The sequence below is a fragment of the Vipera ursinii genome (assembly GCF_947247035.1).
Source record: "Vipera ursinii genome assembly, chromosome: 1".
NCBI classification, from domain to species: domain Eukaryota; kingdom Metazoa; phylum Chordata; class Lepidosauria; order Squamata; family Viperidae; genus Vipera; species Vipera ursinii.
Window position 1 is genome coordinate 98,308,031 of NC_139512.1, and position 27,396 is coordinate 98,335,426.

Below are 27,396 nucleotides of genomic sequence, written 5' to 3' on the forward strand. Positions count from 1 at the left end.
TAACGACTACTACATGCCACAAGCAGATCATTTTATTCCAGAAGGGCTCTTGTTCAACATTGCAATTTGGCCACATTACAAAGCTATAATTTATTTATGTACCTGTAGCAATTTTCAAATAAAAAAAACTGTTTTAAAATTTAGAATTTTACTACAAGAGGTATATACATAACAAAAAGAGCTTGCTAGCCAGAATGACAGCTTGTAGACCCATTCTTCACATCACTTCGGAAAGTACTGGAACATCTAGCAAGACCAGGCAAGGCAGGACGAGCTACAGTCTTCCACCCAAATCAGAGGGCTTCAAGCAAACGTAACTGGATATGACGTTACCATTTTCACTATTTGGTTCATCTTCAGATCATATGTACAGTTCAACAAAATAAACTTTTAAACGCCCTATTTTATTTATTAAATTTATATGCCACCCATCTCCCTGAGAGGGTGACCCCGGGCGCCCTACAGAAAGTTAAATATGCAGCTTACTTATTGCCAAATAGGGTACTTGAGTAGCTCATGTACGCTGAAGGAACACTAGGCTCTAATGAATAGGTATTTCAGTAGAAAAACGTCGTAGGAAAAGTTTCATGACTTTGTTCCTAAAGCAGAGCTATGCATGTTTTAAAATCAATTTTGAGATATAAATGAGGGTTGGTCTATCCTTCTCATTAGGCTCAGAGGAACATGGAGTTTATAAAAACGGGCTGCAGCTGACATTTAATCACTATCATCAGATCCACGATATGAGCCTCGTTCAGAAGCCTCGTTGTTGGAAGCCTCTGGCTCAGACTCATTAGCTGAGCCCTCATTGTCGGAGACTCTCTCTGAATCTCTGTCAGAATCGGCACTGCGGGAAGCTGGGCGAGATTCATTCTCAGAGCCAACAGACCGACTTCTTCCTGATGGCACAGACTCATTATCCGACTGCTCCGAATCAGACTGTCTTCTCTTTCTCACTGACCCATCGCTGTCTGAGTCTTCATCTGAAGGGCGGGCGCTGGATCGCCTGGGACTGCCTCCCTCGCTGCCAGACTTGTTACTGTTGTCCAAATCACTGTCAGACACAACATTTTTGCTACGCTGCTGCTCGGCATCATCTGAGTCACTGTTGCTGTTCCTGGCATTGCTGTTCAAGCAAAGAAGAGAAAATAGAATATCTGAAGCAGAACATGAAGCTGTATAAGAAATACAAGTTCTTGAGAGTTATTATGTTCATTTTGTCCAGCATATCTTATGCCAAGAAAGTTAAATGAAACATCATTTGTGAGAATTTGTTCTTGTTTATATACAGTGTGCTGAGGCTGTCCTTAAGCTGTTACCTCTATAGTTTTTGAGATGTCAGCTTACACCTTTTCATATAATTTTGTAGCCAAGAAAGAAAATACTGATTAACCACATTTATACATTTTCAGGAAGTATAATTATGCATAATAGCACTTCAGATGTTACTGAAATAATTTGAATAAAACCATCTCAAATAGGAAAGACCGTTTTTGATCCTGAGACAAAGTTTAACCTCATAACACTTCCCAAATGTTCTAAATGTCTATCTTTGGAGTGCAAGTCAGCTGCTTCCTATTTGAAGCATGGTATTTCTTACTTCACATGACTTGAATCAAAATGTTTGGCAAATCATTAGTGCTTTTAGTGAGTTTTCCACATAGATACAGAATTATCTCTTGCACAGAATCAGGATTAATTACATTGAGAATGAAGGCCAAACAGAAGCTGTATCTCATAGAGTGATCTTAAATTTCTTTCCTTAGCCTAATATTTCTTTAGGTCTAAATTGGGAGTTCACAACAAAGAAGAGTTAAATGTAACCAACCTATTACAGGTCATCCTCACTTAAACGACCACAATTGGGATTGTCAACCCCATTAAGTGACATGAACATTAAGTGAAATATCGTGTGACCACACCCAACTTATGACATCCATTCTGCTGCAGCCATTAAACAAATTTCCTGCAGTCAGTAAGTGCAACAGCACACCGCCATGACTTGCAGCTTCCTCCCAGTTTCCTCATTAACTTAACACTGTTGGAAGCAAAGTTGCTGGAAGGTTGCAGATTGGTCTAGTGGTTAAGGCACCAGGCTAGAAAGTAGGAGATCGTGAGTTCAATTCCCGCCTTAACCATGCTGGGTGACTTTGGGCCAATCACACTCACTCAGTCCAACCCAACTCATAGGGTGAGGAAAATAGGAGGAGGAAGGTATGTTGGATTTGTTTGCTTGAGTTATTTATATAAATAAATAAATAAATCACACGACTATGGGACACTACAACCATTGTAAATGACTGCCAGTTGACGAATGCCTGAATTGTGATCACATGACTATGGAGGAAGCTGAGGACTGGTTATGTGCCTAGTTTTCAGCGTAAGTTTGAATGGTCACTAAACAGGGCAGTTGTTAATGCAGGACCACCTGTATCCATGAAGCCAGAGAAAACACTAAAAGATGTTGTGTTTCTCTTAAGAAATATAAAAGACTGTATCAGGAGGAAACATAATGAAGAGTCACTTGGTTTACCTGGATTTTTAAAAGGTTTCTTAATGTTTCATAATTTAGTTCTATTACCCTTCAGTTAAAAGTTACTTAGCATGGACTAGGGCGTATTCACTCTGTTATTTTTCACAGTTTTGAAATGGAGAAGAAAATACCTGTAACTCCCATTTTTATCAGAATAAATCCATCACTATTACTCCAGAAAGGGGGGGGGAATACAAACCCATCATCAGCAATTTTGAGTTTATCTTCATCAGATGAGTCATCGCTTGATGAAATGATGGCTTTAGATTTGATTTTTCCCTTCATTGAAAGAGGCAAGCGTTCTGGCTTCGACTAGAATTAGGGGGAAAAAAGTGATAGAACTTGTAAAGAAAATTGACTTTGAGCTCTTTTATTTTTTTAAAAAAACACTATTAGATATTCCTATTACAGGCTTATGGTGGAAAAGTAATACAATTTAGCTATAAGGCGGCTACGTATTTCTCTTTCTATCCCTGTCTTATTAAATTAACACCGATCCCATAGGCCTAGGCCTAGGATATACAAGTAATTTCCAATTGCTAAAGACTGAACTAAAAAAAAAACTATGCAGAAACACTATTCAAACTTTCAAAAAACTCTGTCATAATGGAGGAGGTTGTTATATGCTGTAAGCCTGGAAGTGCCAGAATACACACAAATATCTCGCTACCACCTCGACCTTTTGTATTAAAAATGTTTTAAATTTTAAAAAAAAAACATAACAAGAACCAAAAGCTGTCAATTCTGGAAGAAATAAACTCCAAATTTACATATCTTCATTTCTAAATTAATTTAAATTAAATTTAACTAAATTAATTTTAATTAATTAAAAGACGGAGGAAGGAGACCATTGAGCAAGGAATAACATTAAAGGAAGATATGGCTGAAGGATCTGCCCTCCCTTATACCACTTGAAGGACCCTGAAAAGGTTGAGAATTGGAGTCTCTTAATGTAAAAGCTCAAGTGGAGGCTCTTAGTGAATAACAACGTGCTATGTGTGACACAGAGCCTGGCTCATCTGCTGGTACGCTGGCTACTACCAGAAGCATGTACTGATAATGACTTATTTTTGGCCAATGACAAAGCCAAGAAGATGGCTTCATTTTGTCAGTTTAAATTTGATCTAGACATGGAAGAAGAATTTCCTGAACCTTGGTTAGAAACTACAAATGATTGGGGATGCAAGTGCTCTGAGACAACTGTGTCTACCTAGCAGATAAAGGTAAGCAAAGAAACAAAAGAGGCTCAAGGGGGCTGCAGACCTCATTTTAGTAAATCAGGGTTTTAGAGCTGGACTGCATCTCCCACTGAAGCCATTTTGTGAATCAGCCCGTTTATAACATGTTCTCAACAATACACGTATGTTCATTAGCCCAGAAAAGGTGGGGACTCTCTAGCTAAGGTCCATGCTAAGATGCTTCAGAGTCTTCAGTTTAGTTCAAATAGAAATAAGTAACACAATGCTATGTGCAAGCAAGGATGAGTACTTCCAGTGCTTTCTAGGACAGAGGTCCCCAACCTTTTGGGCACCAGGGACCGGTTCCATGGAGAGATGTTTTTCCATGGACCGGAGGGATTGTAGTTTTGTGTGCTGCCTGCATCCCGCGGATGGGTCTTTGCTTGTTTGTGCAAACCGCTTGCTAGCATACCGTGGCCGGGTACCAGTCCATGGACCAGGGGTTGGGGACCCCTGTTCTAGGAGATTCAGCCAGGCAATCTTAAAATAAAGATTTTCAATTAGACCCAAATTAGCACTTAATGAAATAGTTATAAATCGCACCATTCTTCTCTTCTCAGTTTTGGCTGGGCGACGCTTCTTCTGTCTGGGTCCATTCTCATTTTCCTCATCATCAGTATCACCATCTGCTCTTTGAGATCTTGAGAAAAACACACACCCAAACAATCAACAAAATTCTATAAACCAGTGTGGCCTGGTCAGATCTTTAAAAAGAAAAACAACCCTATAGATTCTTTGCTTTTTCTTACATAAACACTTCCATTAATAGTTCCAGAACTTTACATTACAATTACTTAACAATATAGAGAAACATAATGAGACCAATCATCATTGGTCTCATGTTTAAAAAAAAGCTCACTACAGAGCTAATTCTTGAAATGATTTCAAATGATTTTTTTAAAACATAAAACAGCAGTTAAAAAGCTTGTATTTACACATCTACGATAGCAGAAACAAAGATACTTGTAAACACTAGTTCATAATAATGCCAGTAACTGCAGTTCAGATGCCACGGTTGGGCTCTGAATATTTCTATGAGTATACACCAAGACTTCTTTGGTTCCCTGCTATCAAAAGCTGCTCTTTCCTGAGTTTTAAGCAGTGTATAGAATCAGGCAGCAAGGCAGGTTAAATCAGTAATGGAAAAAAGGAATCAAACTTCCCTATGTGTTTATCAAATTCAGTATGTACACCCTCTCATTTCCCTCCAAAGGATTTCACCTTCGTCGCTTCTTCTTTTTCTTCTCTCCGTCCTCTTCTTCGCCATCTTGTTCACTGCCACTGCCCTTCCTCCTCTTTTTCTTTCTGGCTACTGGAAGGTCTTCGTCGCTGTCATCATTGACAAACTCATCAAATTCTCCAGTTTTTTTGGAACGCTGTCAAAAAAATCATAAGCCACAATACATTGTTATTTTTAGATGAAAACCAACCATTTTGGAAGTGACTTAACACTCTAGTTTAAAAGGATACATAATTAGAAAATATCACACTTAATTTATGGAATTTTTATCCTTACTTTCAGAATTGTTACTTAGGATACACATTACGCAAACACAGATCCACCAGTCCTTTGTAAGTAAGAGCACCCCAAAATTAAAAGTGATGGAAAAACATAATGAAAGACATGAAATACTAGCATGCTAAAATTAAATATAGAGAACTGTGGAATCTAGACTTTAAAAAAGTTGCTGCTTTTATTAGAAATGTTGTAAAGACCAATTTTAAGATTTTCAAAAAAAGGCCAAAAGGCATAGAATACAAGAAATCAGGTAAATTATGTGGTAATCAAATGGAATAAAGCATAGGATAATTAGATGAAGATGCTAATAATTTCATAGAGAGCTATCAGAAAATATAATGTGAGCATCTGAACATGTAGAGACTATGGGAGATCAAATAAGAGATCACACAACACTAAATTATACTAATGCAAAATTAAAATGAAGTATGTTTTGAGCAAGTATTATAAAAGTGCAAATTAATACTGCTAGACTTCAGCCTACTTTCTCCTATTCTCTCAGAGATCTGATGTTAATGATCATTTTGATTATCATTTTAATAGCAAAGGAAATGGTGTGAATTGATCTGCATGGAAAAGAACTGGTAAACATTCACATAGACTCAGGAATTCTGGGAGTTGAAGTCCATGAGTCATAAAAGAGCCGAGGTTGCCTACCTGTGACATAGACAGAGTTAAGGAGTTAGGCTTTCTAAACATGTTTTTCAAGGAGCCAAGGAACGTGATGTATCGTTTTGAGGGAGCAGAAAAGACACATTGTATTATTTGGATGCAGTAGATCAGGGGTGTCGAACTGCCAGCCCCCGGGCCGGACCCATCACATGGAAGCCGCACCCACCCCATGGCTGGCAATGGCAAAACAGTCCCAATACGTTGCACGATGTCGCAAGTTTGACATGTCTGCAGTAGATGCCTGGAGCGGTAGTTGACCAAACTAATAAATCAAAGACAAAAGCCTGAAGAGGAGTCTAGATTTGATAATGTGTCTGATTATTGTCAAAGGGACACATGAGGGAGATAATTAGCATGAGAGATAGGCTAAAGATTTAGGATCAGACAAGACCCAGAAATGTTGGATGACTCAGAAGAAGAGATGCTGGCAGTCTGAAAATTCTGAGTATAAAAATATTTCATTTTAGGGTAAGAAATCAGAAGACTTCAACCATCAATCAGCTATATCACAAGTCCATCTTCTCATAGCTCTCTGTAACACTTTGTGTTTGTTGGGTTTTCTAATTGGATCAGCCATCTTATTAGAGTTTCACCCTTTGGTAAAGATCTAACATAATTATGAAAAGTTAAGAGAGGATTCAGACATGGACTATATTAGACAACTTTACTTCATAGAACTGCTTTTTTGCTTGACGCCAAGATAAAATAGAAAGGGTTTAAATTATCTCACCACATAAACCATAAAACTGAACTCAGCCAGGGTTTCCTAATGTTCAAGGGCCTAAGGGTGAAAATGAGGGGGGTATGTTTGCAACTGATAACAGATTTCTCACAAAATTGATTAGATTATCATTAAAATGGGTAAGAGGGACTAAAGGAGGACTCAGTTGGATACTACAAATAACTGCAGGATAAAAATATTCTAAAGTAGAGAAAAGGCCAAGAGGGGGGGAAATTGTAAAACAAAATAAGAAGTTGAAAAATTTATACAGGCAAACAATAACAATATTACAGGGAAAGAGAAAATCTAGTTTTTAAGTAAGTAGAAACAGAATTTGCTAATACCATGATAATGAACCAACCATAAAAGTTAATAGAGAACAACAAAAAGTTTGCTGAATGACAGACAGAATACTTGAAGAAGACCTTTCAAATGATGCAATGGAAATAAAAATAAAATAATCAATGACAAACAGCAACAACTTTGTAGGGCATTAAACAGAGGTGTAGAAGTACCAAAGAGCCAAAATAGACAAGATTGTTACTATTTTTTGTTGTTGGGTTTTTTTTAAAAAAAAACTGCCTCTTTTTATACTTAACAAAATAAGGCTTGAAAGAAATGTCTACAAGTATGTATCAAAATCAGTACAAAACTGGTCTAAATGTCTCTTATGTGAATACGGTGTCAGTCTTATTAAATTCAGCATTTGCTATCTGTAGCTTTTTTAAGCTACTCTATTCATGATCCATTGGCTGATTTTTCTTTCAATATATAATACAGGCTGGCACTGTTTCCTCTTTCCTCATAACCCTCAGCAGAGCCCTGGTGAAGCCTACTTCTCCTTGGCTGACCTGTGGAACTGCTGGGAGCAAAGGGAAAAAAGGGAACTATGGACAAGGAAAACTGCACCTCTACTCCCTTTCCTGGTGCGTCTCCCAAAGCCTCCCTTGAGGAAAAGAGCTTACCCATTGACCATCAGCATCCTCATAGTCAGCCCTACTTGGCAGCAGGCATCCAAATTACTCTTGGAGCATGGTGGCTCACATAAGGATGCTGGGTTTGGAAGTTAGCAAGTCCACGTCTGAGACCTGCTGCGTGGGGTGTGGGGTGTGTGTGAGCTCTCATCACTTGCTCCAGCTCCTTGATGGGGACATGAAAGCCCCCATGGGTGTCCCCCAGGCAATGGTGATGTCACTGGCTAATCCTTTCAAGCCAGAAGTGCCTTAAACTGTGCCTCCAACATGAACAGGACAGGACAGGATCTGAATTACTCTCTTGTCCTTCCCTCACTACTCACCACTCTTAAGAGATTTCAGCTTTTGCCTTTGGTTCAAAGCAGCCAATTTCCAGTCAGCAGTCAGGCCTTGCCACCAGCCAACTGGGTGTAGAGACCAGACACAGGAAAGACATGGGAATATGCCCTTCCCATCTTCCTTTGTACACACAACCTACAGGTTTCAGGAAAGACTAGTTGGAAATCACAGTCATGTGACCTTGGCTAACTGTGGTGATACTTAAACAGCCACAACTTTGTGAATAAAACTGGTGTGCATATCTTTGAAATTTCCATTACACAGTGGCAATAGGTCCTGTATTGAGTGCATTCTTTAAGTTTGTCCTGCTGAGGTACCATAATTGAAAAACTGTTGCCCTGTAATGAACCATTTCACTCAATTAATATTATAAACAGACAAGAGAGTTTTAGCAAAACATCGCCATTTAACAATAATTTATAAAACTCTTTATTTACCCGGCCAGCTCCACTACGCTTTTTCTCTTTCGAGCCTTCAACTTCTCCTGTGAACATGAGAATATTCTTGGTCTTCTCCACATATTGCGCTCTTTGTTCCAAAAGTTTCTTCTGTTCTTCTATTTCCCTGAGACGCTTTTCTTCCTGCAAAAGTGTCAGCAAGGAAACCAGTTATATTGTAGTTTTATGTGAAGCTCCATTCCAATATTTTGGGTTTTTTTTTTTTAAAAAAAAAAAAAAGTATCGAAGACCACAATGACAAGGTGTCTGCCTTTAAACGGTATGCTCTGAAACAATAATATGAGGAGAACTCAATGCGTGTAGCAATACTGTAAATATACAAGTGGAAATAAGCGAGATGTTTCTAGGTTACAGAGTGGATGAGGCATCTAAACTTTCATTCTCTTCATTCTTATCATTTGCACCTTCCAAATTTATTTTACCCATTTACATTTTACCTTTGTTCATCGTGCATCTACAATGCCCTTTGTCGTAGCATCATAGCCCACAGCTCAGCAGACAAAGTGATCCCAGCTCTGTTTTAGCGGTATAAGGAATAAAGTACCTGTTCTTTGAGTAACTTCTGACGCAGCAGTTCTTTTTCTTGCTCTTGTTTTGCTCGCAGCTCCCGTTCTTCTTCATCCTGCTTGCGAGCCCGAGCGACGTGATATTGAGCTTGGCTCAGCAGATCTGAACACTGCCTACAAGTTGGGGTTAAATTTGCAGACAAAAGCAGAAATAACGATGGAAAACACATTACATGTCACTGGCCAAATCAAAACCTTTCAAGAACAACAGACTCGTAAATGCTAGTAGTTAGCAACCAGACTGTAGTAAACATGTCTGTTGTAAAGAAAACCAGATCAATACCCACAAGCTGGGAATTTACTGCTAAATTTCCTAGAGGATTTTTTTATTTCTAACAATCAAATCGCTTTTGAAAGCAGTAGCCTGGCACTTCAAATTGCTCTGCCCTAGAAAAGATCAATTATTCATCCAACTAATTGGATTACATTGAGCCCCAATACATAACAAATACCTGATTTTCATTGCTTTGGGTATTTAGCTTCATCATACGAACCTTTTATATTTTAGATTTAGAATTTCTGACATGCTTTTATTCCAATAGAACTGAGCATCACTTTTAGCTTTCATGGACAACCTGCCTGCCAACACTTGTTTCAAACTACCTTTTGTCTGCCACCTACTTAATTAGGCAGTAAACAAAGCTAAGTCTTTTAAGTCTTTCAATCCAGAAGACAAAGGCAGCTTTTCTTCATTAAAGAAAATCCTCAGAGAAATATAGCTTACAGAACATCTAGGATACACTGTACAATTATTTCAAAAGGGGTATATGACAATATCTGGAAAATACTGTTAGAACTAGTAATAATAATAATAAAACCACTGTGATAATCCACAGAAAACACTACTTCCCCAAGAGTAGGCATCAATACCTGCCACATATGGCTAGTCAATATTATCTCTTATTGTAAGTTGAATCTCCTTTTCTTTTTGGTTTAAGCTACAGATGTGCACAATTAACCTTAAATGTATGTACTAAAGTAAACTGAAATCTGCAGTTCAAATACTTTGCTTATTTCATAAAGAACTGATTCTTGTAAGCACTGATTACATTTTTTTACCTGGCTTCGGTTGCAGCAAGTGCCAAATCAAATCTCATCTTGTCTCCCACTTTACTCAAGTAACTGAAGTATCTGAATGAGAAATAGAAAATTAGGGATATCTTAAAATTCTTCCAAAACAATCTTTTTTTCCCTATGTGTGTTTTTGTTAAAAGTGGTACATATTTGTCATAAACTAGAGGTGTCAAAATTAAGATATTGCTTTTTAATGTCACATCCCACTCTCCCATCTTTATTGAATTGAATTGAATGTATTAAATTTATATGCCGCCCTTCTCCCTAAGGACTCAGGGCGGCTCACAACAATAAAAAGTTAAAAAGACATAAAATACAAAATTTTAAAAAGAATTAAACCATAAATGTAACCCATTAAACCGCTCTTTCAGTTCCTAGAATAGAAAGTACTCTCAAAGTATGTTAATTGCCAATAGCCTCTCATAAATACCAACAAAACAATTTCTATTTCTTCAATGAGTTTGAATTGCATCTTTTGAAAGTGCAACTGAATCATCTTGCAGATGGCTCAAGACAGGACAATCTGTCTCAGAACTTGCTGAACTGGTTATTCTGGGATAAAAGAAAGTTATCTGGCAGAGGTGAACATTCCAAAACATAAGGCATTGTATTATATAAAACTGAGAAAATAATAGCCTGCCTCAATATATTAAGTAAAAAAGATTTGATTTTAAGAACAGGTGTCCAGTTCAAAAAATATCCTTTTGAATGAGACACATTCTGCTTCTGCTTGAATATTCCCACTCTTCCCTGGCCCCATTTTGTGTATTAAAACAGGCGGTAATGCTTGCAGGCTACAGCAGGGGTAGGCAACCTTGGCTTTTATGACCAAGGTTGCCTACCCCTGGGCTAGAGCATCCAATTCTGAAGCTCTCACCTTCTTATTCTCTGGATTTTTAGACTCTGCTGAAAAATTTCACATGTACTTACTCATATGTCCTGAACCTTCATTTCTATCCACCAACTAGCTTTTGAGGATCACAGCAACAGAGTTAGGCCTCAACTTACAACTGTTTGTTTAACAACAGTTTAACAATTCGTTTTAACAATTCTTCATTTAACAACAGTTTGAAGTTACAACAGTCTTCGAAAAAGTGACTTACAATCTATTCTTATTTTTATATTGTAACCCTGGGGTGTCAAACTGCTGGCCCATGGGCTGGTTGCATCATACGGAGGCTGCGCCCAACCCAGCACCAGCAATGCAAAAAAAAAAAAAAAAGTCATGATACGTTGCGAAACATCACATGATGCGGCAAGTTTGACACCTGTCTTCCAGTCATATGATCACAATTTGGATGCTTGGCAACTGGCTCGCATTTACTACGGCATCTTATGGTTATGCAATCGTAGGATGCAAACTTCTTTTGCTTCTGAGAAGCAAAGTCAATTTGGGAAGATGGATTCGCTTAATACCCACATGATCCACTTAATAACAATGGTGACTGTCTTAATGACCATGGTGAAAATGGTAATAAAATTGGGTCCAATCATGCGACGATTCCATTTACAACCATGCTGGCCTGACAACAGAAATTCCAGTTCCAATTACGGTCACCAGTCAAGGATTGCTTGTAGAACAAAGCTACTCAAGCAGCAAGGGTAGCAACCTTCCCTTTCCATTCCTGTAGGTTTTTTATTTAGCCCATTAGCTTTCTAGGTGGATTTGACACATCTATTCCCAGAAACAAAGTCTAAAAGCTATGAGACAAAGCTTATGAAATATATTAGTCTTCTGTAATAAACTTAACAGCTTTAACCTTGCCTCTCGATCAGAGGTCACCAACCTTTCTCGGTTGGCGGACCAGAGGGAAAGGGAGCGGGAAGCATTTTATATGTGCACGTGCACAGAGCCATGAGCACGCGCGCAATTCAAGTGGGGTGCGGCTAGCGCCCATGATACTATCCCTGCCCTATTCTTTCTGCGGCGCAGCACCGTTTTCACATCCTGCGTTGCGGCGGCCTCCCGTTTTTGCGCCCTAAGGCGTGGCAGCGTCCTGTTTCCACGCCCAGAGGCGCGGTGTTGCTTTCGCGCCCTGCGCTGCAGTGGCAACCCGTTTTCACACCCCGGAGGCATGGCGGCGTCCCGTTTTAATAAAGATTGTATCTCCTTACCTGTGAGCTAGCTCCAGTTCTTTCACAGCATTTAGTACTTCCTTCAGGTTACTTTTCTCATCTTTCAGGACGGAGGTAGCTAGCCTTTGCAGCACAAGAGCAACATTGAACATAAGGACCGTATCGCTGGGTGCTACATGTCTTGCCTGAGAATTCAAATTTAATTTAAAATTAAGCCAATGTGAACCGACCAGAAAGCAGAAGCTGTTGTTACAACATACCTACAAAGCCAGTTCTGGCTCTCTTCAGTAATGGCCTCCCACAAGAGAAGAGAAGAGAAGAGAAGAGAAGAGAAGAGAAGAGAAGAGAAGAGAAGAGAAGAGAAAATCTCCCTCGAGAGCCTATGACGTATGCTTATTATTCATCGGCAGCATTTTATGCCTTTTTATCTTGCACAGTACCTATAATTTGTGTTTTTGGTTTGTGATGACTCTCTATATAGCAGGGGTTCCTAAACTTTTTCCATCACACCTCCCTTTAGCCCTAGCTTAATGTACATGCCTTCCCTGAAACATATCCAAATACAAAATGAACGTAAATGAACAGTTAAAACAATACAACGAAAGTTTGAGAAAGGTAGATTTATTTTTTAAAAAGCAACTAAAAAGGTTCTTCACACCTTCCTGGTCTCTGCACCTTCCTCAGGGAGGCACACCTCATAGTTTTGGAACCCCTGCTCTATATTGGATCAGGGTGATATTCGGGACTAATTATTTTGTTCTTACTATAGAAGTTTTACTCCGCTTAGGTTACTTTTTACCAACATGGCTGCTTTATGGTATTTTATGCTATTGTAATAACTGTGACTGTATATGACCCTAGGATATATAACCTTCATCAATGAGAACAGTTATTATTGATAATCATTTGAGTAAGTATTAGAAACGTTTTCCTACCTTTAGCAATGTTTGTTTGCATTCTTGCAATTTACCACATTTGAAGAGAGCGCGGGCCAAATACAGCAGTACCTCTGTGTTCTGATGTTTATAGAATTTTCTGAGACAATTTTCATACTATGGTGGGGAAAAGAACAAACATTTAAAGAATTACTGTTTAAATTGCCAACTTTTACAGTGTTTCAGACAAAACTGCACTGCAGTCAGAAGGCAATGGTGAACACAGCTTCGTAAATGAGTTTGCAAAGCTCTCTTAGCAACTTCCAAGAACATTCTACAACAGCCTGCATTTCTACACAGGTTGCAGAAGAGAGCAAAGCTCCCTCCGTATAGCCAACACAGCAGCACAACAAATCCAACGTCCTAGCAATACTCTCCGCTAAGACGGCTGGAAAGAAAGCATGAGTTTCCTTTTCCATGCAGTCAGCTTGGAAGCCCAACACATGCATATAAATTTCTATTATACATGATCATACAAACTCTTATCACGAATGGCATATCAAAAGTTTGCCAACACGTTATCTGTAACCTCATGATTTATTTTTCATCAGTTTTCAGATCCATGGGGAAGATTTGTCCTTTTTAATTCTCTCTTTCAATGTGCAATCTTAAAAATAAGATCTGGCTGTTTAATAGTTATGGCTTTTTTCTGGGCATTAACTATTGATTAACAGACCACTCAGTCTGCCAATTATGTATCTCAATTATAGCAATCCATCTCCAATTCTTTATTATAATGGGAACCTAGGCCATTTGCTTTATGCAGTAACCACAGGTGAAAAGATCCCAGGCTAGGATTGCCTATAAAGAGAAAACCAGTACCACCTATTCAGTCCTGTGAATATATCCATTACCCAGCACAATTTAAATGTAATTTTTTTAAAGAAAAGCAAAAGGTACTGAAAACATTCATGGAATGATCCAACTTAGCCCAATATTATATGATCATGCCAACAAAGCTATAAAAATCCTCCTTCCAGAAAAGATTCAGCTTGGAATTCTTACTTCAGTGTTTACAAGAAACATGTCCTAAATCAAGATATTTGTTAAGGATTACCATCTGCACAGCACTGATGTACTGCTTCTGCTCCACATAAATGTGCGCAAGATTAAGCCACACATCACTGATATCTGCGGTTGCCTCTCTCACTTGGGCAAAAACGTCACGAGCCTCACGGAAATATCCTTTGTGTGCCAGCACAGCTCCTAAAAAGGAAAATCCAATTTCCCGATCTGTGCAAAGTCATTGCAAAATGCTAATGCAGAAAGAAAACTTGAGACAAGGAATCTTACTACCTATGCCATTAGCAGCATACAAATTCTTGGGGTCATTCCGGAGGACCTGTTTGTAGATGGCTAGGGCGCGATCTTGGTGACGTTTCTCCTACAAAAGGGAGATGTGAACTCTCAAGAAAATGAACACAGGTAATCCTCGACTTATAACCATTCCTTTAGTGACCTTTCCAAGTTACAGCGGCATTGAAGAGAATGATTTACAAGTGGTCCCAGCCCTTAACGACCGTCGCAGCATCCCCACAGCCACATGATCAAAATTTGGACGCCTGGCCAATTGGCATGTATTTAGAACACCTGCAGCATCCCGGGGTCATGCAATCACCATTTGTGACCTTCCCAGCCGGCTTCTGACAAGGACGGTCAATGGGGGAAGTCGGATTTGCTCAATGACCGCACGATTCACTTAACAACCCCACCGATTTGCTTAACAACTATGGCAGAAAAGGTGGTAAAATCGTGCAGAACTCACTCACTTTAACTGCCTTGCTCAGCAACGGAAATTTCTGGTCCCTGTTGTGGTCATAAGTTGAGGACTAGTTGTATTTACAATATTTATTAAAATGTTTTAATAACTTTTCTGTACCCTCAAGAAATGTTAAAATATATTAAAAGAAATTCATGGATCCCACAATCAATATAAAGCTAATGTAAAAGAGGGAGAAGAACTCTCTATGCTCTCATTTCTTTTAAGACTTCCATTTTAGGCCAGTTTCGTTAAAAGTCTGAACGCCCTGCTGTTGTTTAAGTGTGCCATAAAAATTCATAGTACATATAGAGTAAGGGGTGATTGATACGTTCCACCTGTAATTGTATATTATGTAAGAAAATTTCCATTTCAGCATGGAGACTTCCTCTCTCCTATTTAGGAAGACTGGAAGAAAGGAAAATCCATTCTTCCAGCAGTTTGTAGATTTAAAAATCAGGATTAGACAAAATGCAGTCCTGCAAAAAAGACAGTGTAAACATGCAGAGTATTTACCTTCTCTCTGTCTCTGGTGGGTTGGTGTAGAGTCTGCAACCAGACATTGCCCAAAGCCAACATAGAGTAAGTGTCATTCTGTGTTGATGGTTGTTTCAATATTCGTTCAAATTTCTTCTGTCCTGGTCCCCATTCTTGCTTGGCCAAGTGAAGGTTGCCAATCAGGGACCAAGCATCAGGATGGTCCTGAAATAATATTCCAACACACTGAAACTCAACTTAAGTCTAATAAGAAATACTAGTAGCTCAAAAAGATCCACCTCTCCTCAGCTCCGAGAGGCATCCCATAAAAGCTTTAAGAATTTTAGCGAACTTTGCTCAAATTCAAACTTTGCCAAAGTTTAAGGAGAGAAAATTCCACACTAGATGCTGAGTGTGTTCTGAGAGACGACTGGTACTCATACAAAAATACACTACGAAAATTTCAAAGCCAGCAATGAAGTAATGTATCTTTATTAGGTTATATGATCTTTTGTTTTTTAAAAAAATAGTTAACAATGATTTGTTAACTGGCCACAGAAAACCTTTAGAATGCATGGCCTCAGCTGTAAAACTGCTTTCTAGATGAGGGCAAATTCTTACTGACCTGATTGATTTGAAGTGCTTCTTTAAACCAGTCGGAAGCTTCATAAAAGTTCCCTTTATCTCTAGCCATAGCTCCTAAGCGCAGATAGCCTAAATAAAGGGGGACAAATTTTAATTATCAAAGACTCATTTCCAGAACTCAGTACCTTGTTCAATAAGCGCTCTGAATGATGCATATTTGCTCCATCAAGACTTTTGTGATATTACTACTGCACTAGATTGGGTCAAAAGAACAGATTATAGTGCCATCCATCAGCTATATTAGAGGTTAGAAAGGATCACACAATGATGCTAGTCACTTAGATGTCAAATTAAAAGGAACAACAGAATGCCCATCTGTTACAGCAGCAAGTCTTCCTAATGCTACTCAAGTCCAACACAAGAAGCTTCAGAAGCTCAGGTAAGTGACACTATAAAGATATCAAACAACAATGCGATCTTCACCATTTTTCTATTAGATTTATCTTTTAAAACAACCGCACATGCTTTGCTTATTTAGATTTAAAGAGGGGGAAATTGTGGGACTTTGGCTTATAATGGCAGTGTTTTACTGGCTATGGCAGCATATGTGATCATTTTCCTGATTTTCTAAATTGTATTAATCTATTTTTAAAATCTTGCTAGCATCAAGTCTAAGCCTGCTCCTTTCCATCCAGATCCTGAAGCCTCCAGGCCCTACCACAGAACTTTTCAGCATCACGTGGTCAGCCAAAAGTTGAGCTGTTGGATATTATCAACATATTGATGATACAAGATACTATGCTGCTAAGTAAGCTTATCCAATGGTTTCATGTAGCTGATAAAGAGTGAGACCATAATGCCCCTGCAAGCAGGAATTTTTGGCTTGATACTTTAACCCTTATTAACACCGACTGGAACTGACCATGGAGAAAGGGAAACCTCCACGCCTCATTCCCTACCTCTTGGAGCCATTATAAAAAGGCACCGTGATTGGTGGTATTGAAACTCACAGACCATGCAGGGCCATCATAGCTGTACCATTCCCATTCCAGGGCCACCAGAGGTCATTCAAAAGTGCACGCACTGCCATCTTAGCACTATGCCCAGAACAAAAGCCAGACTGCACATGCTTACTCCAGGAACCCGTGGCACTACACCCCAGCCACCTTCTCTTACAACCATTCTTAAAAGAGACACAGGAGATTGGCCAGAAATTATCCAAGGCTGTTCGGTCCAGCAGTGGCTTTGTAACATACCACCATTTGCTTCAAGTCAGTGGGATCCTACCCTACCCAATGATATGTGAACTAAAGGAAAATTAGTGGATAAATTATGCTGGATAACTCAATGCACAGATCTGTGAGATATTATAATTTATAACAGTCTGAAGATAAACACGTGCAGCTATTTTCAATTTAAAGATTGCAACAAGGTTTCTTACAATCCACATAATTTGGATGCTCCCTGAGGATGTTTTTGTACAGTTTCTCTGCTTCGTGAAATTCACACATTGCTTCATATAATCTGGCTAAGTTGTACGATGTTGTCACTGAAATTGCATTGTAGTAATGTTCATCATGTTCAGCTTCTGCCTTAGCTCTATCCAGAGATGCCAAAAAATATTTCTAAATTCAAGTATAAGAAAAAAAAGTGTGTATTTATACATGTGTGTACATACAATATACATACACATAGGCACACGCATATTTACACCCACAGCCAAGTTATAAACATATTGCATACAAACAACAATAGTGGTTGGAAAGTTGAGATTCATACCTTTGCTTCTCCCAAGTTTCCAAGTCTGAAGTGGAGAGCGCCCACATTATTTAAAATTTCTGGGGGAACATCAGCTTGTACTTTTTCCTGAAGAATTCGTGTTGCTGTGCCATAGGCTGAAAGAGCACCCTATACATTCAGAGACAGTGGAAGGATTCAGTGCAATGTGTAATTGTTCAGCATGGAGCAAGTGTACTTTAACCCACTTTTTATATACCTGTATATCCGTCTGCTCAAGGATTTGGGCTAGCTCAATCCAAGCTTCCACATCATCTGGATACTGTTCTGTCACCTTCTTTAAATGACCCTATAAAAAAAGGCAACTCGTTACTTTATATAATTGATTTAAAATTTCCCTGAAAAGTGCCACATAGTAAAGACTCTTCTGAGGCTGTTGGAACTTTGAACAGTTGTTAAATGAACAGTCCTAAATTAAGAATTGTATACAGTATCTAGGTCGGCAGTTTGGCAGGTCGAATCCCGAGTGCCGCGTAACAGAGTGAGCGCCTGTTACTCGTCCCAGCTTCTGCAAACCTAGCACTTCGAAAGCATGTAAAAATGCAAGTAGAAAAATAGGGACTACTACAGCATTCCACTACGGTGGGAAGGTAACAGCGTTCTGTGCGCCTTTGGCGTCTAGTCATGCCGGCCACATGACCACGGAGACGTCCTCGGACAAGCGCTGGCTCTTCGGCTTTGAAACGGAGATGAGCACCGGCCCCTAGAGTCGGAAACGACTAGCACGCATGTGCGGGGGAACCTTTACCTTTACCTTTTTAATCACTTCTACCCGTAATGTAGCATTTGCTGTTTCTAAGCAAATGTTTCCTTTTAAAAAACAAACTCCAAATACCCCTGAATTTAACCATGACAGGAAAATCCCTCCTAATATATACCAAGTCTACAGGCAATACTAATTAAATATCAATTGTACATGCATTTCTCAAAAATAACTGTCACTGAGTTTGATGGTTTCACCCTAAAGCAAAAGAGTCATGGATTATAATTTTACTCTTATCTCTTGAGGCTTACTGTACCTTTGCAATATCTCGTTTGTCTTGATCTTCTGAAGCAGCATAGAGAGATCCAAGGATTTTCATGGTCTCATAATTGTTAGGGTAGGCTTTCAAAACTTTTTCAAAGCATTGTGATGCATTTTCTTTGTCTCCTCGGTAAATGTACATTTGACCCAGCCCAAAAAACGGCAGTACAAAAGATGAAGACGCAAACTGTGTGGCTTGGTAGTAATATTGGAAAGCCTGATCATAATCTTCCTAATAAAAGGATAAGGAAGAAAATGCATTAACACTTGGAAAACTCTTAGGAAAATAAGACTGCAAAGCAGAAAGAAGGTATGTAAGGCATAATATACCTGAACATGAAAAGATCTGGCCAGCTGGTAGCAACTCTCTGCCTGCATTGCTTCTACTTCTGTATTGTGAAAAGCATGAAGTGCCAAATGTTGGACCTTACCATAATCCTGTATAAAGAAAATAAGACTATCATAATAATGTTCTTATAGTATTGTATAGTATAATATAGTATAGTCGGGTAACACAGATGTCACATGTGGCCCTGGACACCTAGTAATGCCACAGAATATATAATAAAAATATAAAAAATAAAGGAAGTTTGATATTTATATACATCAATTATATATTTTATATGTAGTCTTAAGAAAACTCCTCTTCACTTTATGTGGCCCAGGTAAGCCAAAAGGTTGGGACACCCATGGTTTAAGCTATAGACTGAAATTCAAGCTCTTAAAAATCTTAAGATTGCCCATTTGTTACAAGTGCACTAATTTCTAATTTCCTGAAGATAACGCTGCCTGTACATCCCTAACCCTTAAAGTCTCCCCTCTGCCTCTTTTCTCTCCTCTCTCCTCCCCTCCACCTCTCTGTGCAATTCCATTCCACAACTGGAATGATGAAAAATAAGACTGACTTTAGGCAATCCTGAATGGCTTACTTTATAAACTTAAAATGCAACACTGAAACATAATTATTATCTATTCCTATTTGATTAGAATCAGAATCTTTACTGTGAGACTTACTTTATATTGCCATTTGATGTTTGATGTTATGAAACAGATGGAAGAATTTCAGCTAGCAGCATAACTCAAAACACACCCTTGTTGTCTTACCTTTTTAAAGAAGAAGTGATTTGCCAAGTGATTTAATACCATAGGGTTACTAGGATCAATTGTGTAAGCTCTAGAGAGTAACTGGACCCCATTTTTGATGGAATCCGCCTGAAAGGAATATTGATAGTTGTTATTCATATTGAAATGCATGTTAACTTCCTAGTCACTGCCTTTAAAAATTCAAGGTCTGTGATTTTTAAAATTGGTTTCAGAATCCTGGCTACAAGCTTGACCGCCCATGTGGATGGGTGCCAGTCCCAGCAGAAAAAACAGCTTGTTTCACAAATACACTATGAAGATGTATGAGGTTAGACTGATAATGGTATATCAATTAGAAAAATAACAGCTAAAAAAAAGGAAAACTCTGCCATATGAGAAATACGCCTTCAGAGCCAAGAACAGCAGTATGTGATTCAAATGGAAAAAGTTGATTTTTCACGGCTGTTATATTGAGCACAGGAGTGCACAAGTCCAAGATTAAGTGCAATGCAACTAATCTTTGTCATATGAAACCATGTTGCTAGGTAATGGCTTTTGCTGGTATTGTTTTAAAAATAAATAAGTTAGCATGAACTTGGGAGCCATTTTTTGAGCTTGAGCTGTGCTTTTATTAGTAAATGTTAGCAAGCCTGACCTGATTATTTTATAACCATCAAAATTTATAGGTTAACAGACTTAACTTTGGACAGATTTTAGTTGGTGCTCTATTTCAGGCCTATGTAACAAAATCTGTGTTCCTGTGATGCTGACAGAAAAGCCGATCTAAGTTAAACTGCAACAATATCACAAATCTGCAGATGTTTAAGCATATACTGGCAATCTGTATAAAACCATCAGGCCTTTTCTGGTTCCATTACTTCCATTTTAAATGACTTATTCAGTAATTGTTTCTTCAAAATTAAAGAAGTTATACATTTGTTAAGAAAGAAAGAAAGAAAGAAAGAAAGAAAGAAAGAAAGAAAGAAAGAAAGAAAGAAAGAAAGAATCAGATTTTTATTTCAAATTGTGAAATGTCCAGGGATGCCATCCTGCCACCCAAAAAGCTGACTATAGCATCACAGGGTCTTAAGGTACTACCATTTTACGTTGAACTCACTCACCTCTTTGTTATTTAGTTCCAGAACAGCCAATCCAACTAAAGCCCCCACACATTTGGAATTGAGTTCCAGCGCCCTGCTGAATGCCAGGCGAGCTTTCTCTAGCTTGCTCAGCTTTACAAAGCAATGGCCCATGCCCAGTCGAACCTCAGCTAGGAGACAAAAACATTAAACACTTCCAGTGTTTATTTGCATGAATTATATTTCTTTCAGGAGACATGGTGATTCCCTCATCCAATTTTTCTCTAAAATAACTCTGTGAGCCAGATTGGGATGAAAGAACAAAAGGCCCAAAGTCACTCAATGGGCTTTGATGGGTTGGGGGGAGGGTTTGAAACTTGAGTCTTCCCAAAGACAGCCCAACAACTTGATCATTACATTGTGCTGGCATTGTCATTTATATTCCCTTCTTAACTTCAATTACTTATCTATTATTGACTCTTTGCACACAATAGTAGGCCTATTTCCTCAAGAGTTCCTATGTTCATTTGCTTAAATGGCATTTATGCAAGTGAAGTTCTGTCAAGTGAACTGCAGAGAATGCAAAACTCTTAATTAGATGAGCTACTCCAAAATCCTCATTTAAACTGTAAAGTTTAGTGGTGCAGTACTTCCACTTCAGTTTCCAAAATACGTTTCAAAAACACAGGTCTAAAATACCCACAATTATTTTCCTCTGGATAGTGCATGAATTTAGGAAAGGGCACAGCTGCTTTAAGGTGTTGAAGACATTTATACCCCCATACATTCAGAGGCATCGTTGGTAGATCAAATTTAAAGCACTGTACAGCCCTAACAAAAATCCAAAAATTTCAGCTCTGTAATTTTCATGATGACTAAAATCTGAACCACAAAGCAGCTCCCGGTTCTGGTAATAATCTCTGTTGGATTCACCAAAAGCTGCTATTTTAGGAAGGCTGCAGATTCAGAAATATTTTCTAAAAAAGATAAAAATTCCCTAGGTGGCCAATATGTAGTGGTTGCTGGGCAGGAAGCAGAGAAACACAGATTCTATTCTTAAGTCAAGGACACCAAATCACTGCTACATAAAATGCTGGGTTTTCATTAAGAGTTGCACTTCAAAAGCATGCAAATGCAAGTAGATAAATAGGCACCACTTTGGTGGGAAGGTAACAGCATTCCGTGTACCTCTGTATACAGTCATAACAGCCACATGGCCACAACACTGGGTCCCTTGGCTAACAAATGGAAATGAGCATTGCCCTCCAGAGTAAGACAGAACTGAGCAAGGGAAACCTTAAACAGGGGTCTTCAAAACTGACCCTTTTATGACTTGTGAACTTCAACTCCCAGAATTCCGCAGCCAGCATGCCTGGCTGAGGAATTCTGGGAGTTGAAGTGCACAAGTCATAAAAGGGCCAAGTTTGAAGACCCCTGCCTTAACCATTACCTTTTTATTGTGCATGCTTTGCTTCTCACCTGGGCAGCCAGGATTAGTTCGCAGGGCCTTTTTATAATAGGCAAGGGCACCTCGGTAATCCTTCTTGTTGAACGAAATGCATGCTTTACCTATTAGAAAGATGCAATAAAAGGTGATAAATATCTCTAAAGTTTGTGATAGGCATCAGGAGTTCACAATTTACTGATAGCAAGTATATTAAAAGAATAATACAGTCATTCCCTGAAAAGTGGGTGTAAAAAAACACAAGTGACAAGTATGTCCCCATTTCCCTCTAATCCAACTGGCAGCATCCTGCTTGTACTAGTTGTGCAACAGATACATTTCAAAAAAAACACTAGATGTTCTATTTTTATTAATAGCACAAGGCCAGAAACAACCCCATAATTAGTTACTAAACTTCCCCTACCTTTATCGTCTTAAATGAGTCTCTGAGTCTCACCATTTCTTTTAACAAGAAGGCTGAATCAGGGTTTGCAGCATGTCATGACCGCATTTTGCATGTGGTGATGCCACGCTCTAAGTACTAGAGAGGGAGGTAGTGTAGTTTTTTTAAAAAAAATTATAGGAAAAACCACCCATTTCAACTAAAGATCTAAGCTAAGGTAAAAGGTAAAGGATCTCCCGCACATGTGTGCTAGTCATTTCCAACTCTAGGGGCCGGTGCTCATCTCCGTTTCAAAGCCGAAGAGCCAGCGCTTGTCCGAGGACGTCTCCGTGGTCATGTGGCCGGCATGACTAGACGCCAAAGGCGCACAGAACGCTGTTACCTTCCCACCGTAGTAGTCCCTATTTTTCTACTTGCATTTTTACGTGCTTTCGAACTGCTAGGTTGGCAGAAGCTGGGACGAGTAACAGGTGCTCACTCTGTTAGGCGGCCCTCGGGATTTGACCCGCCAAACTGCCGACCTTCTGATCGACAAGCTCAGTGTCCTAACCCACTGAGCCACTGCGTCCCTGTAAAAAATCTAAGCTAGATAAGTCATTATAGGTCATGGTACCTGGGTCTTTTATTTCCTACTTTACTTTCAAGGTCCAAAATGAGTAATACGCTATAATTTCTAACCAAAAAAAAGAGGACTTATTTTGGACTTCAGCAATCTGCAGCAGGAAAAGCAATATGCCAAGATGAAACAGATTTCCCTTGAATATCCCACAGATCACAATCTCTCAGGACTGCTGGGCTCAACATTGTTATTCTCAGAAGACAAAATACAACTGACTCACCAAGAAGGGCTGGAATATTATTGGGAGACTGATTGAGTACAAAATGAAACTGTGCATCTGCTTGATCCATCTTATCACCCTCCAGAAGGCAGAAACATGCTCTTCCCAATAAGTGATTCTACAAAAGCAGGAAATTATCTTATTTTTTTTTTTATTTCTAGGAGAAATGACTACAAACCATGCTGATGGGAGTTTCAAAATCACACTTTGCTCCTACATTCATTATTTTGAAGTGTTGCCTAATTGCTTCAAATGTTTCCTTGTCCTCCTCTTTTTATATCCACTTCTTTTCTATAGCAAATGATAGACAATACGGTAACCAACAGACAGAAATCCTTTATATAATTCCCGTAGCCTCTTCTACTTTTTCAGCAGCATGCCAAATGTAATTTTTTCAGCTAGTAGAGATTTTAAAACCTCTTGTTTGTAACGGCAACAAATTCTTGATCTAATTTTTTTTTTCTGATGCTTTGTATTTTTACATCACTCATACCTTTTTTTGTTGCTGAAAAATGTTTGAGGAACTCAGAGACTAAATGTTATCCAATTGCTCTATTACTATTTCTCCAATATAGTGTATGAATATACATCTCTGAGTTATTTCTGTTCATCTTTGATTTATACCCTAGGTTTCCTTCACAAGCTAATGCTGGCTCTCTCCTTCAATATTTTGTTGACACAACCCTATAACATTAATGGATTGAGAGTAATTGGCTCAAAATCACCCAGAGACTTCCACAGCTGAAGATACAATTGAAATTGGGACTCGCTAATTCTATGTATTGACCCTGTCTAATGCATTATGGTCCAATGGAGAGACATTGAATTTTTTGGCTAACAGTGGGAAAAGAGATTGCCAGAACTAGGTGCTTTTACTTCAGCAAGAAGTTCTTATAACTAAATACAAAATAGTTATTTCTAGCCTCCTTCTTTCATTCTCTAAATCTTCATCAAGCCTGTGAAAGCTCCAGTTTTGGACACCACAATAAACCAAACAATGTGACCTAGCTTGTTATTTGAATGCAATCATATCCTGCATTAATAATCTTTTTTTAAAAAAATGAAGCATAGTAGAAAACCTCTCATCTTCAAGAGAAATTATTTCAGTATGCTATATCCTAAGACAAACATACCAGTATCTTTGTCATTTGCTGACTGATCTTACCTGATCATACATGATAATTTTATCAGCCATAGTGTACAACAGTGTAGCTTGGGTAATAAGCTCTTTCTTGTTATCTTTGTTCTTTTCTTTCCGAGCCTGCTGTACATAGTAGGCTGCTAAGGTATCTAAGCAAGTCATCTGATCTTTTTCATGGTCCCTATAATCCAGGTTTCCATCTATGCGAGCAGCCTCTAATAGTTTCACAAAGTCTTCCGTTTTGCCTTGTTTGTAATATTCCAGCTAAAAAGTAAATGAAAATATATTTAGCAATCCACTATTAAAACCACATTCATAAAATATGCATGACACATAAAGTTAAGCAAATACATATAAATTATGACAAGAAATCAGAGTTCTGGACTATATTTGTAACATGTCATCCTTTTCATTGTTGATGGAAACCATTGTATGTATGTATGTACGTACGTATGTATGTATGCATATCTGAATAACCTCTCATGCTTACAGGAGGGGGAAATCCATGGGTTGCATACAGACCCAATTCGATTTCTGTGAGCACCAAGAGCTTCATTGAATCATGCCGCTAATTTCAACAGGAAAAGCACCAGTTGTAGTGGCACAATTGTTCATGTGAGGTGGAGGTAAAATAAGGGATAGTGTAAGTACACTATGTTTATTGCTTAATATATCAAGGTTATTTCTTGAACTTCCCTTTCCACTGCAAAACAGACCAAAGACCTTACCACATTCATTTTTTTTAAAAAAAGTGCAAGCCTTGACTGCAAAAAATGTTGCTACTAAAATAAAGAATACAGATATTCCATTCAAATCTTCCACAAATGATTACATTGATGATAGAACAGTAATATATACCTATTCGTTTCTACATTACCTTAAGTCAAAAAAGTTATCAATGAATTCAAAAAATAATCACTTCTTTGCAATGTGAATGAGCTTAGTATAAATAAAATAGAGCAAACTGATAAGCAACTGACCGCTAGGGCAATCCATATGTGCAGCTGAGTATGTTCCTGTTTCAGAATGCTTATAACTTCATCCCCCTCCGGTAACTGATCGAAGTCAAGCTCAATGACCTAAAAATCAAATGACAACATTCATAATTCAATATTTTATTAGTTATTAGAGCACATATAATAAGATCACAAAGCAATTTTTAAAAAGTAATTCCCACTACATATATTTCCTAAAAATATGTTAAGCTCCCTCCTTGACTAAAATTACTCAAAAAGAGATTTCTGGAGTTCTACAGATCAGCAGCATCTCATTCAGAACAACTTTTCTACTTAGAAGCACACAGAAAAATAAGACTTCCATGCATTCATTCTACATAAGGACTCATTCACAGAATTGGATTACTTTCCAATGCAGAAATAATTCCTTCTATGGAAACCAAGTAGAAATATACATTATGGTACATTTGCACAGTAACAGTAATTCTAAGCTAAAAGTGTGACCAAATTTAGTGGAACTCCTGGTAAGCTCATGGTAGTTTTTCTACAATAAGAAATTGGGTTTGAACAATTCTATTAACGAGGCTATTACATGTTGCCTGCAAAAAAAACAGGTAATCAGTAAGACAATGGCAATGAAGATACACTAGAAAACTACTTTTTGCTACCATGCAGTGGTCATCTAGATTTTTATAGCTAGATCTGGTACCCTTATTCTTTTTGTTTTTACATCTCAGTCTTGTCTACAAGTTTCCTGTTCAAGAAGTGAACAGGTGTAACTTTGCTGAGCTCTCAACAATATTGGTCAGGTACTACTGCCTTCAGAGGTGAGATAGATTTTTTTTCAAAAAAAATATATAAGACGCGGGACTGTTCCTAAATAATCTTGTAATCACTCTCCAAATATGCACACCTGCACATGTAGCTAGGATAAATGACAGTAACAGCAGTGACATCTGTGTACCCAAAGAAAGTTAACACAAATAAAAGCACTCAAGATCCATACGGCTTAGTTAGTGCCTTATACAAATATTTATGCCTCCATTCCTCCCCCCCCCCAAAAAAAATAACACACCTTATCAGCTATTAAAGGAAGCAATTGCAAAGTATTGTTGGCAATATTTTGCCTCGGCTTCTGGTCATTGTATGGACAAATCTATGCTGTTTTCTAGACAATATTTTTGGAAGTGGCTGACCATTACTTTCATATCTGGGTTGAGGGGCTCAAAGTGACGCCTAAAACAGTAGAACTCAAGTCTCCCGACTCCTAGTTCAGGACTTTTAACCACGAGATCAAACAGGCTCTGTGCATCCATATACGTATGCATATGCAAGCACGCACACAAAATATTAGTGGTAGCAGATTCACTTGGCATCCCCTCTCCAGCAGCCCAATGGGGACTTGCTTCAAGCTCCTCCAAGGGAAGCGGGTGGAATCTCCCATTACCCTGCCCTTCCCCAAAGCAACTTAAGACAAACACCGACCCCACCGACGGCGAGCCAAGGGACGCCCCGCACCAACTCACCTCGTCGGTATCCCGGAGGGGGATCTCAATCGAGCCCCGAGACATGATGGCGAATGGCAGAGCCGCCGCTCCAGCTACGGGGGAAATCGCTTCAGCCCCCTTAACACCACACGCCGCCAGCCTCCCGCCCGAGCGGCCGTCTGACCAACAGCCCCCACCGCCGTCGCCCTCCGCGCAG

At 38.8% G+C, this 27,396-nt stretch overlaps 1 protein-coding gene across 1 annotated transcript; it reads right to left on the reverse strand.

Moving 5' to 3' along the window:
- CTR9 (CTR9 homolog, Paf1/RNA polymerase II complex component) lies at nucleotides 1-27,396 on the reverse strand. The gene is made up of 25 exons (XM_083371949.1): nucleotides 27,219-27,396; nucleotides 25,717-25,815; nucleotides 24,761-25,000; nucleotides 23,596-23,713; nucleotides 22,389-22,478; nucleotides 20,952-21,100; nucleotides 19,852-19,959; nucleotides 19,078-19,185; nucleotides 18,743-18,979; nucleotides 17,923-18,012; nucleotides 17,706-17,834; nucleotides 17,368-17,551; nucleotides 15,967-16,055; nucleotides 15,381-15,566; nucleotides 14,402-14,489; nucleotides 14,163-14,311; nucleotides 13,106-13,222; nucleotides 12,210-12,355; nucleotides 10,080-10,151; nucleotides 8,999-9,134; nucleotides 8,434-8,577; nucleotides 4,993-5,147; nucleotides 4,315-4,411; nucleotides 2,733-2,845; nucleotides 1-1,126 (listed from the first exon to the last, which is right to left on the reverse strand). Exons 1-25 carry the CDS (start codon nucleotides 27,261-27,263, stop codon nucleotides 718-720), a joined length of 3,498 nt encoding a protein of 1,165 aa, XP_083228075.1. The 5' UTR covers nucleotides 27,264-27,396; the 3' UTR covers nucleotides 1-717.

What these genes read in the sequence shown, in the direction of transcription:
- CTR9 (XM_083371949.1), bottom strand. Translation starts at nt 27,263, where the DNA reads ATGTCTCGGGGCTCGATTGAGATCCCCCTCCGGGATACCGACGAG. An exon ending in ACAAACGAGATATTGCAAAG is followed by an intron (nt 18,013 to 18,742) that starts GTACAGTAAGCC and finishes CTTTTTTTATAG; the next exon opens with GGTCATTTAAAGAAGGTGAC. An exon ending in GAAACTTGGGAGAAGCAAAG is followed by an intron (nt 17,552 to 17,705) that starts GTATGAATCTCA and finishes ACTTGAATTTAG; the next exon opens with AAATATTTTTTGGCATCTCT.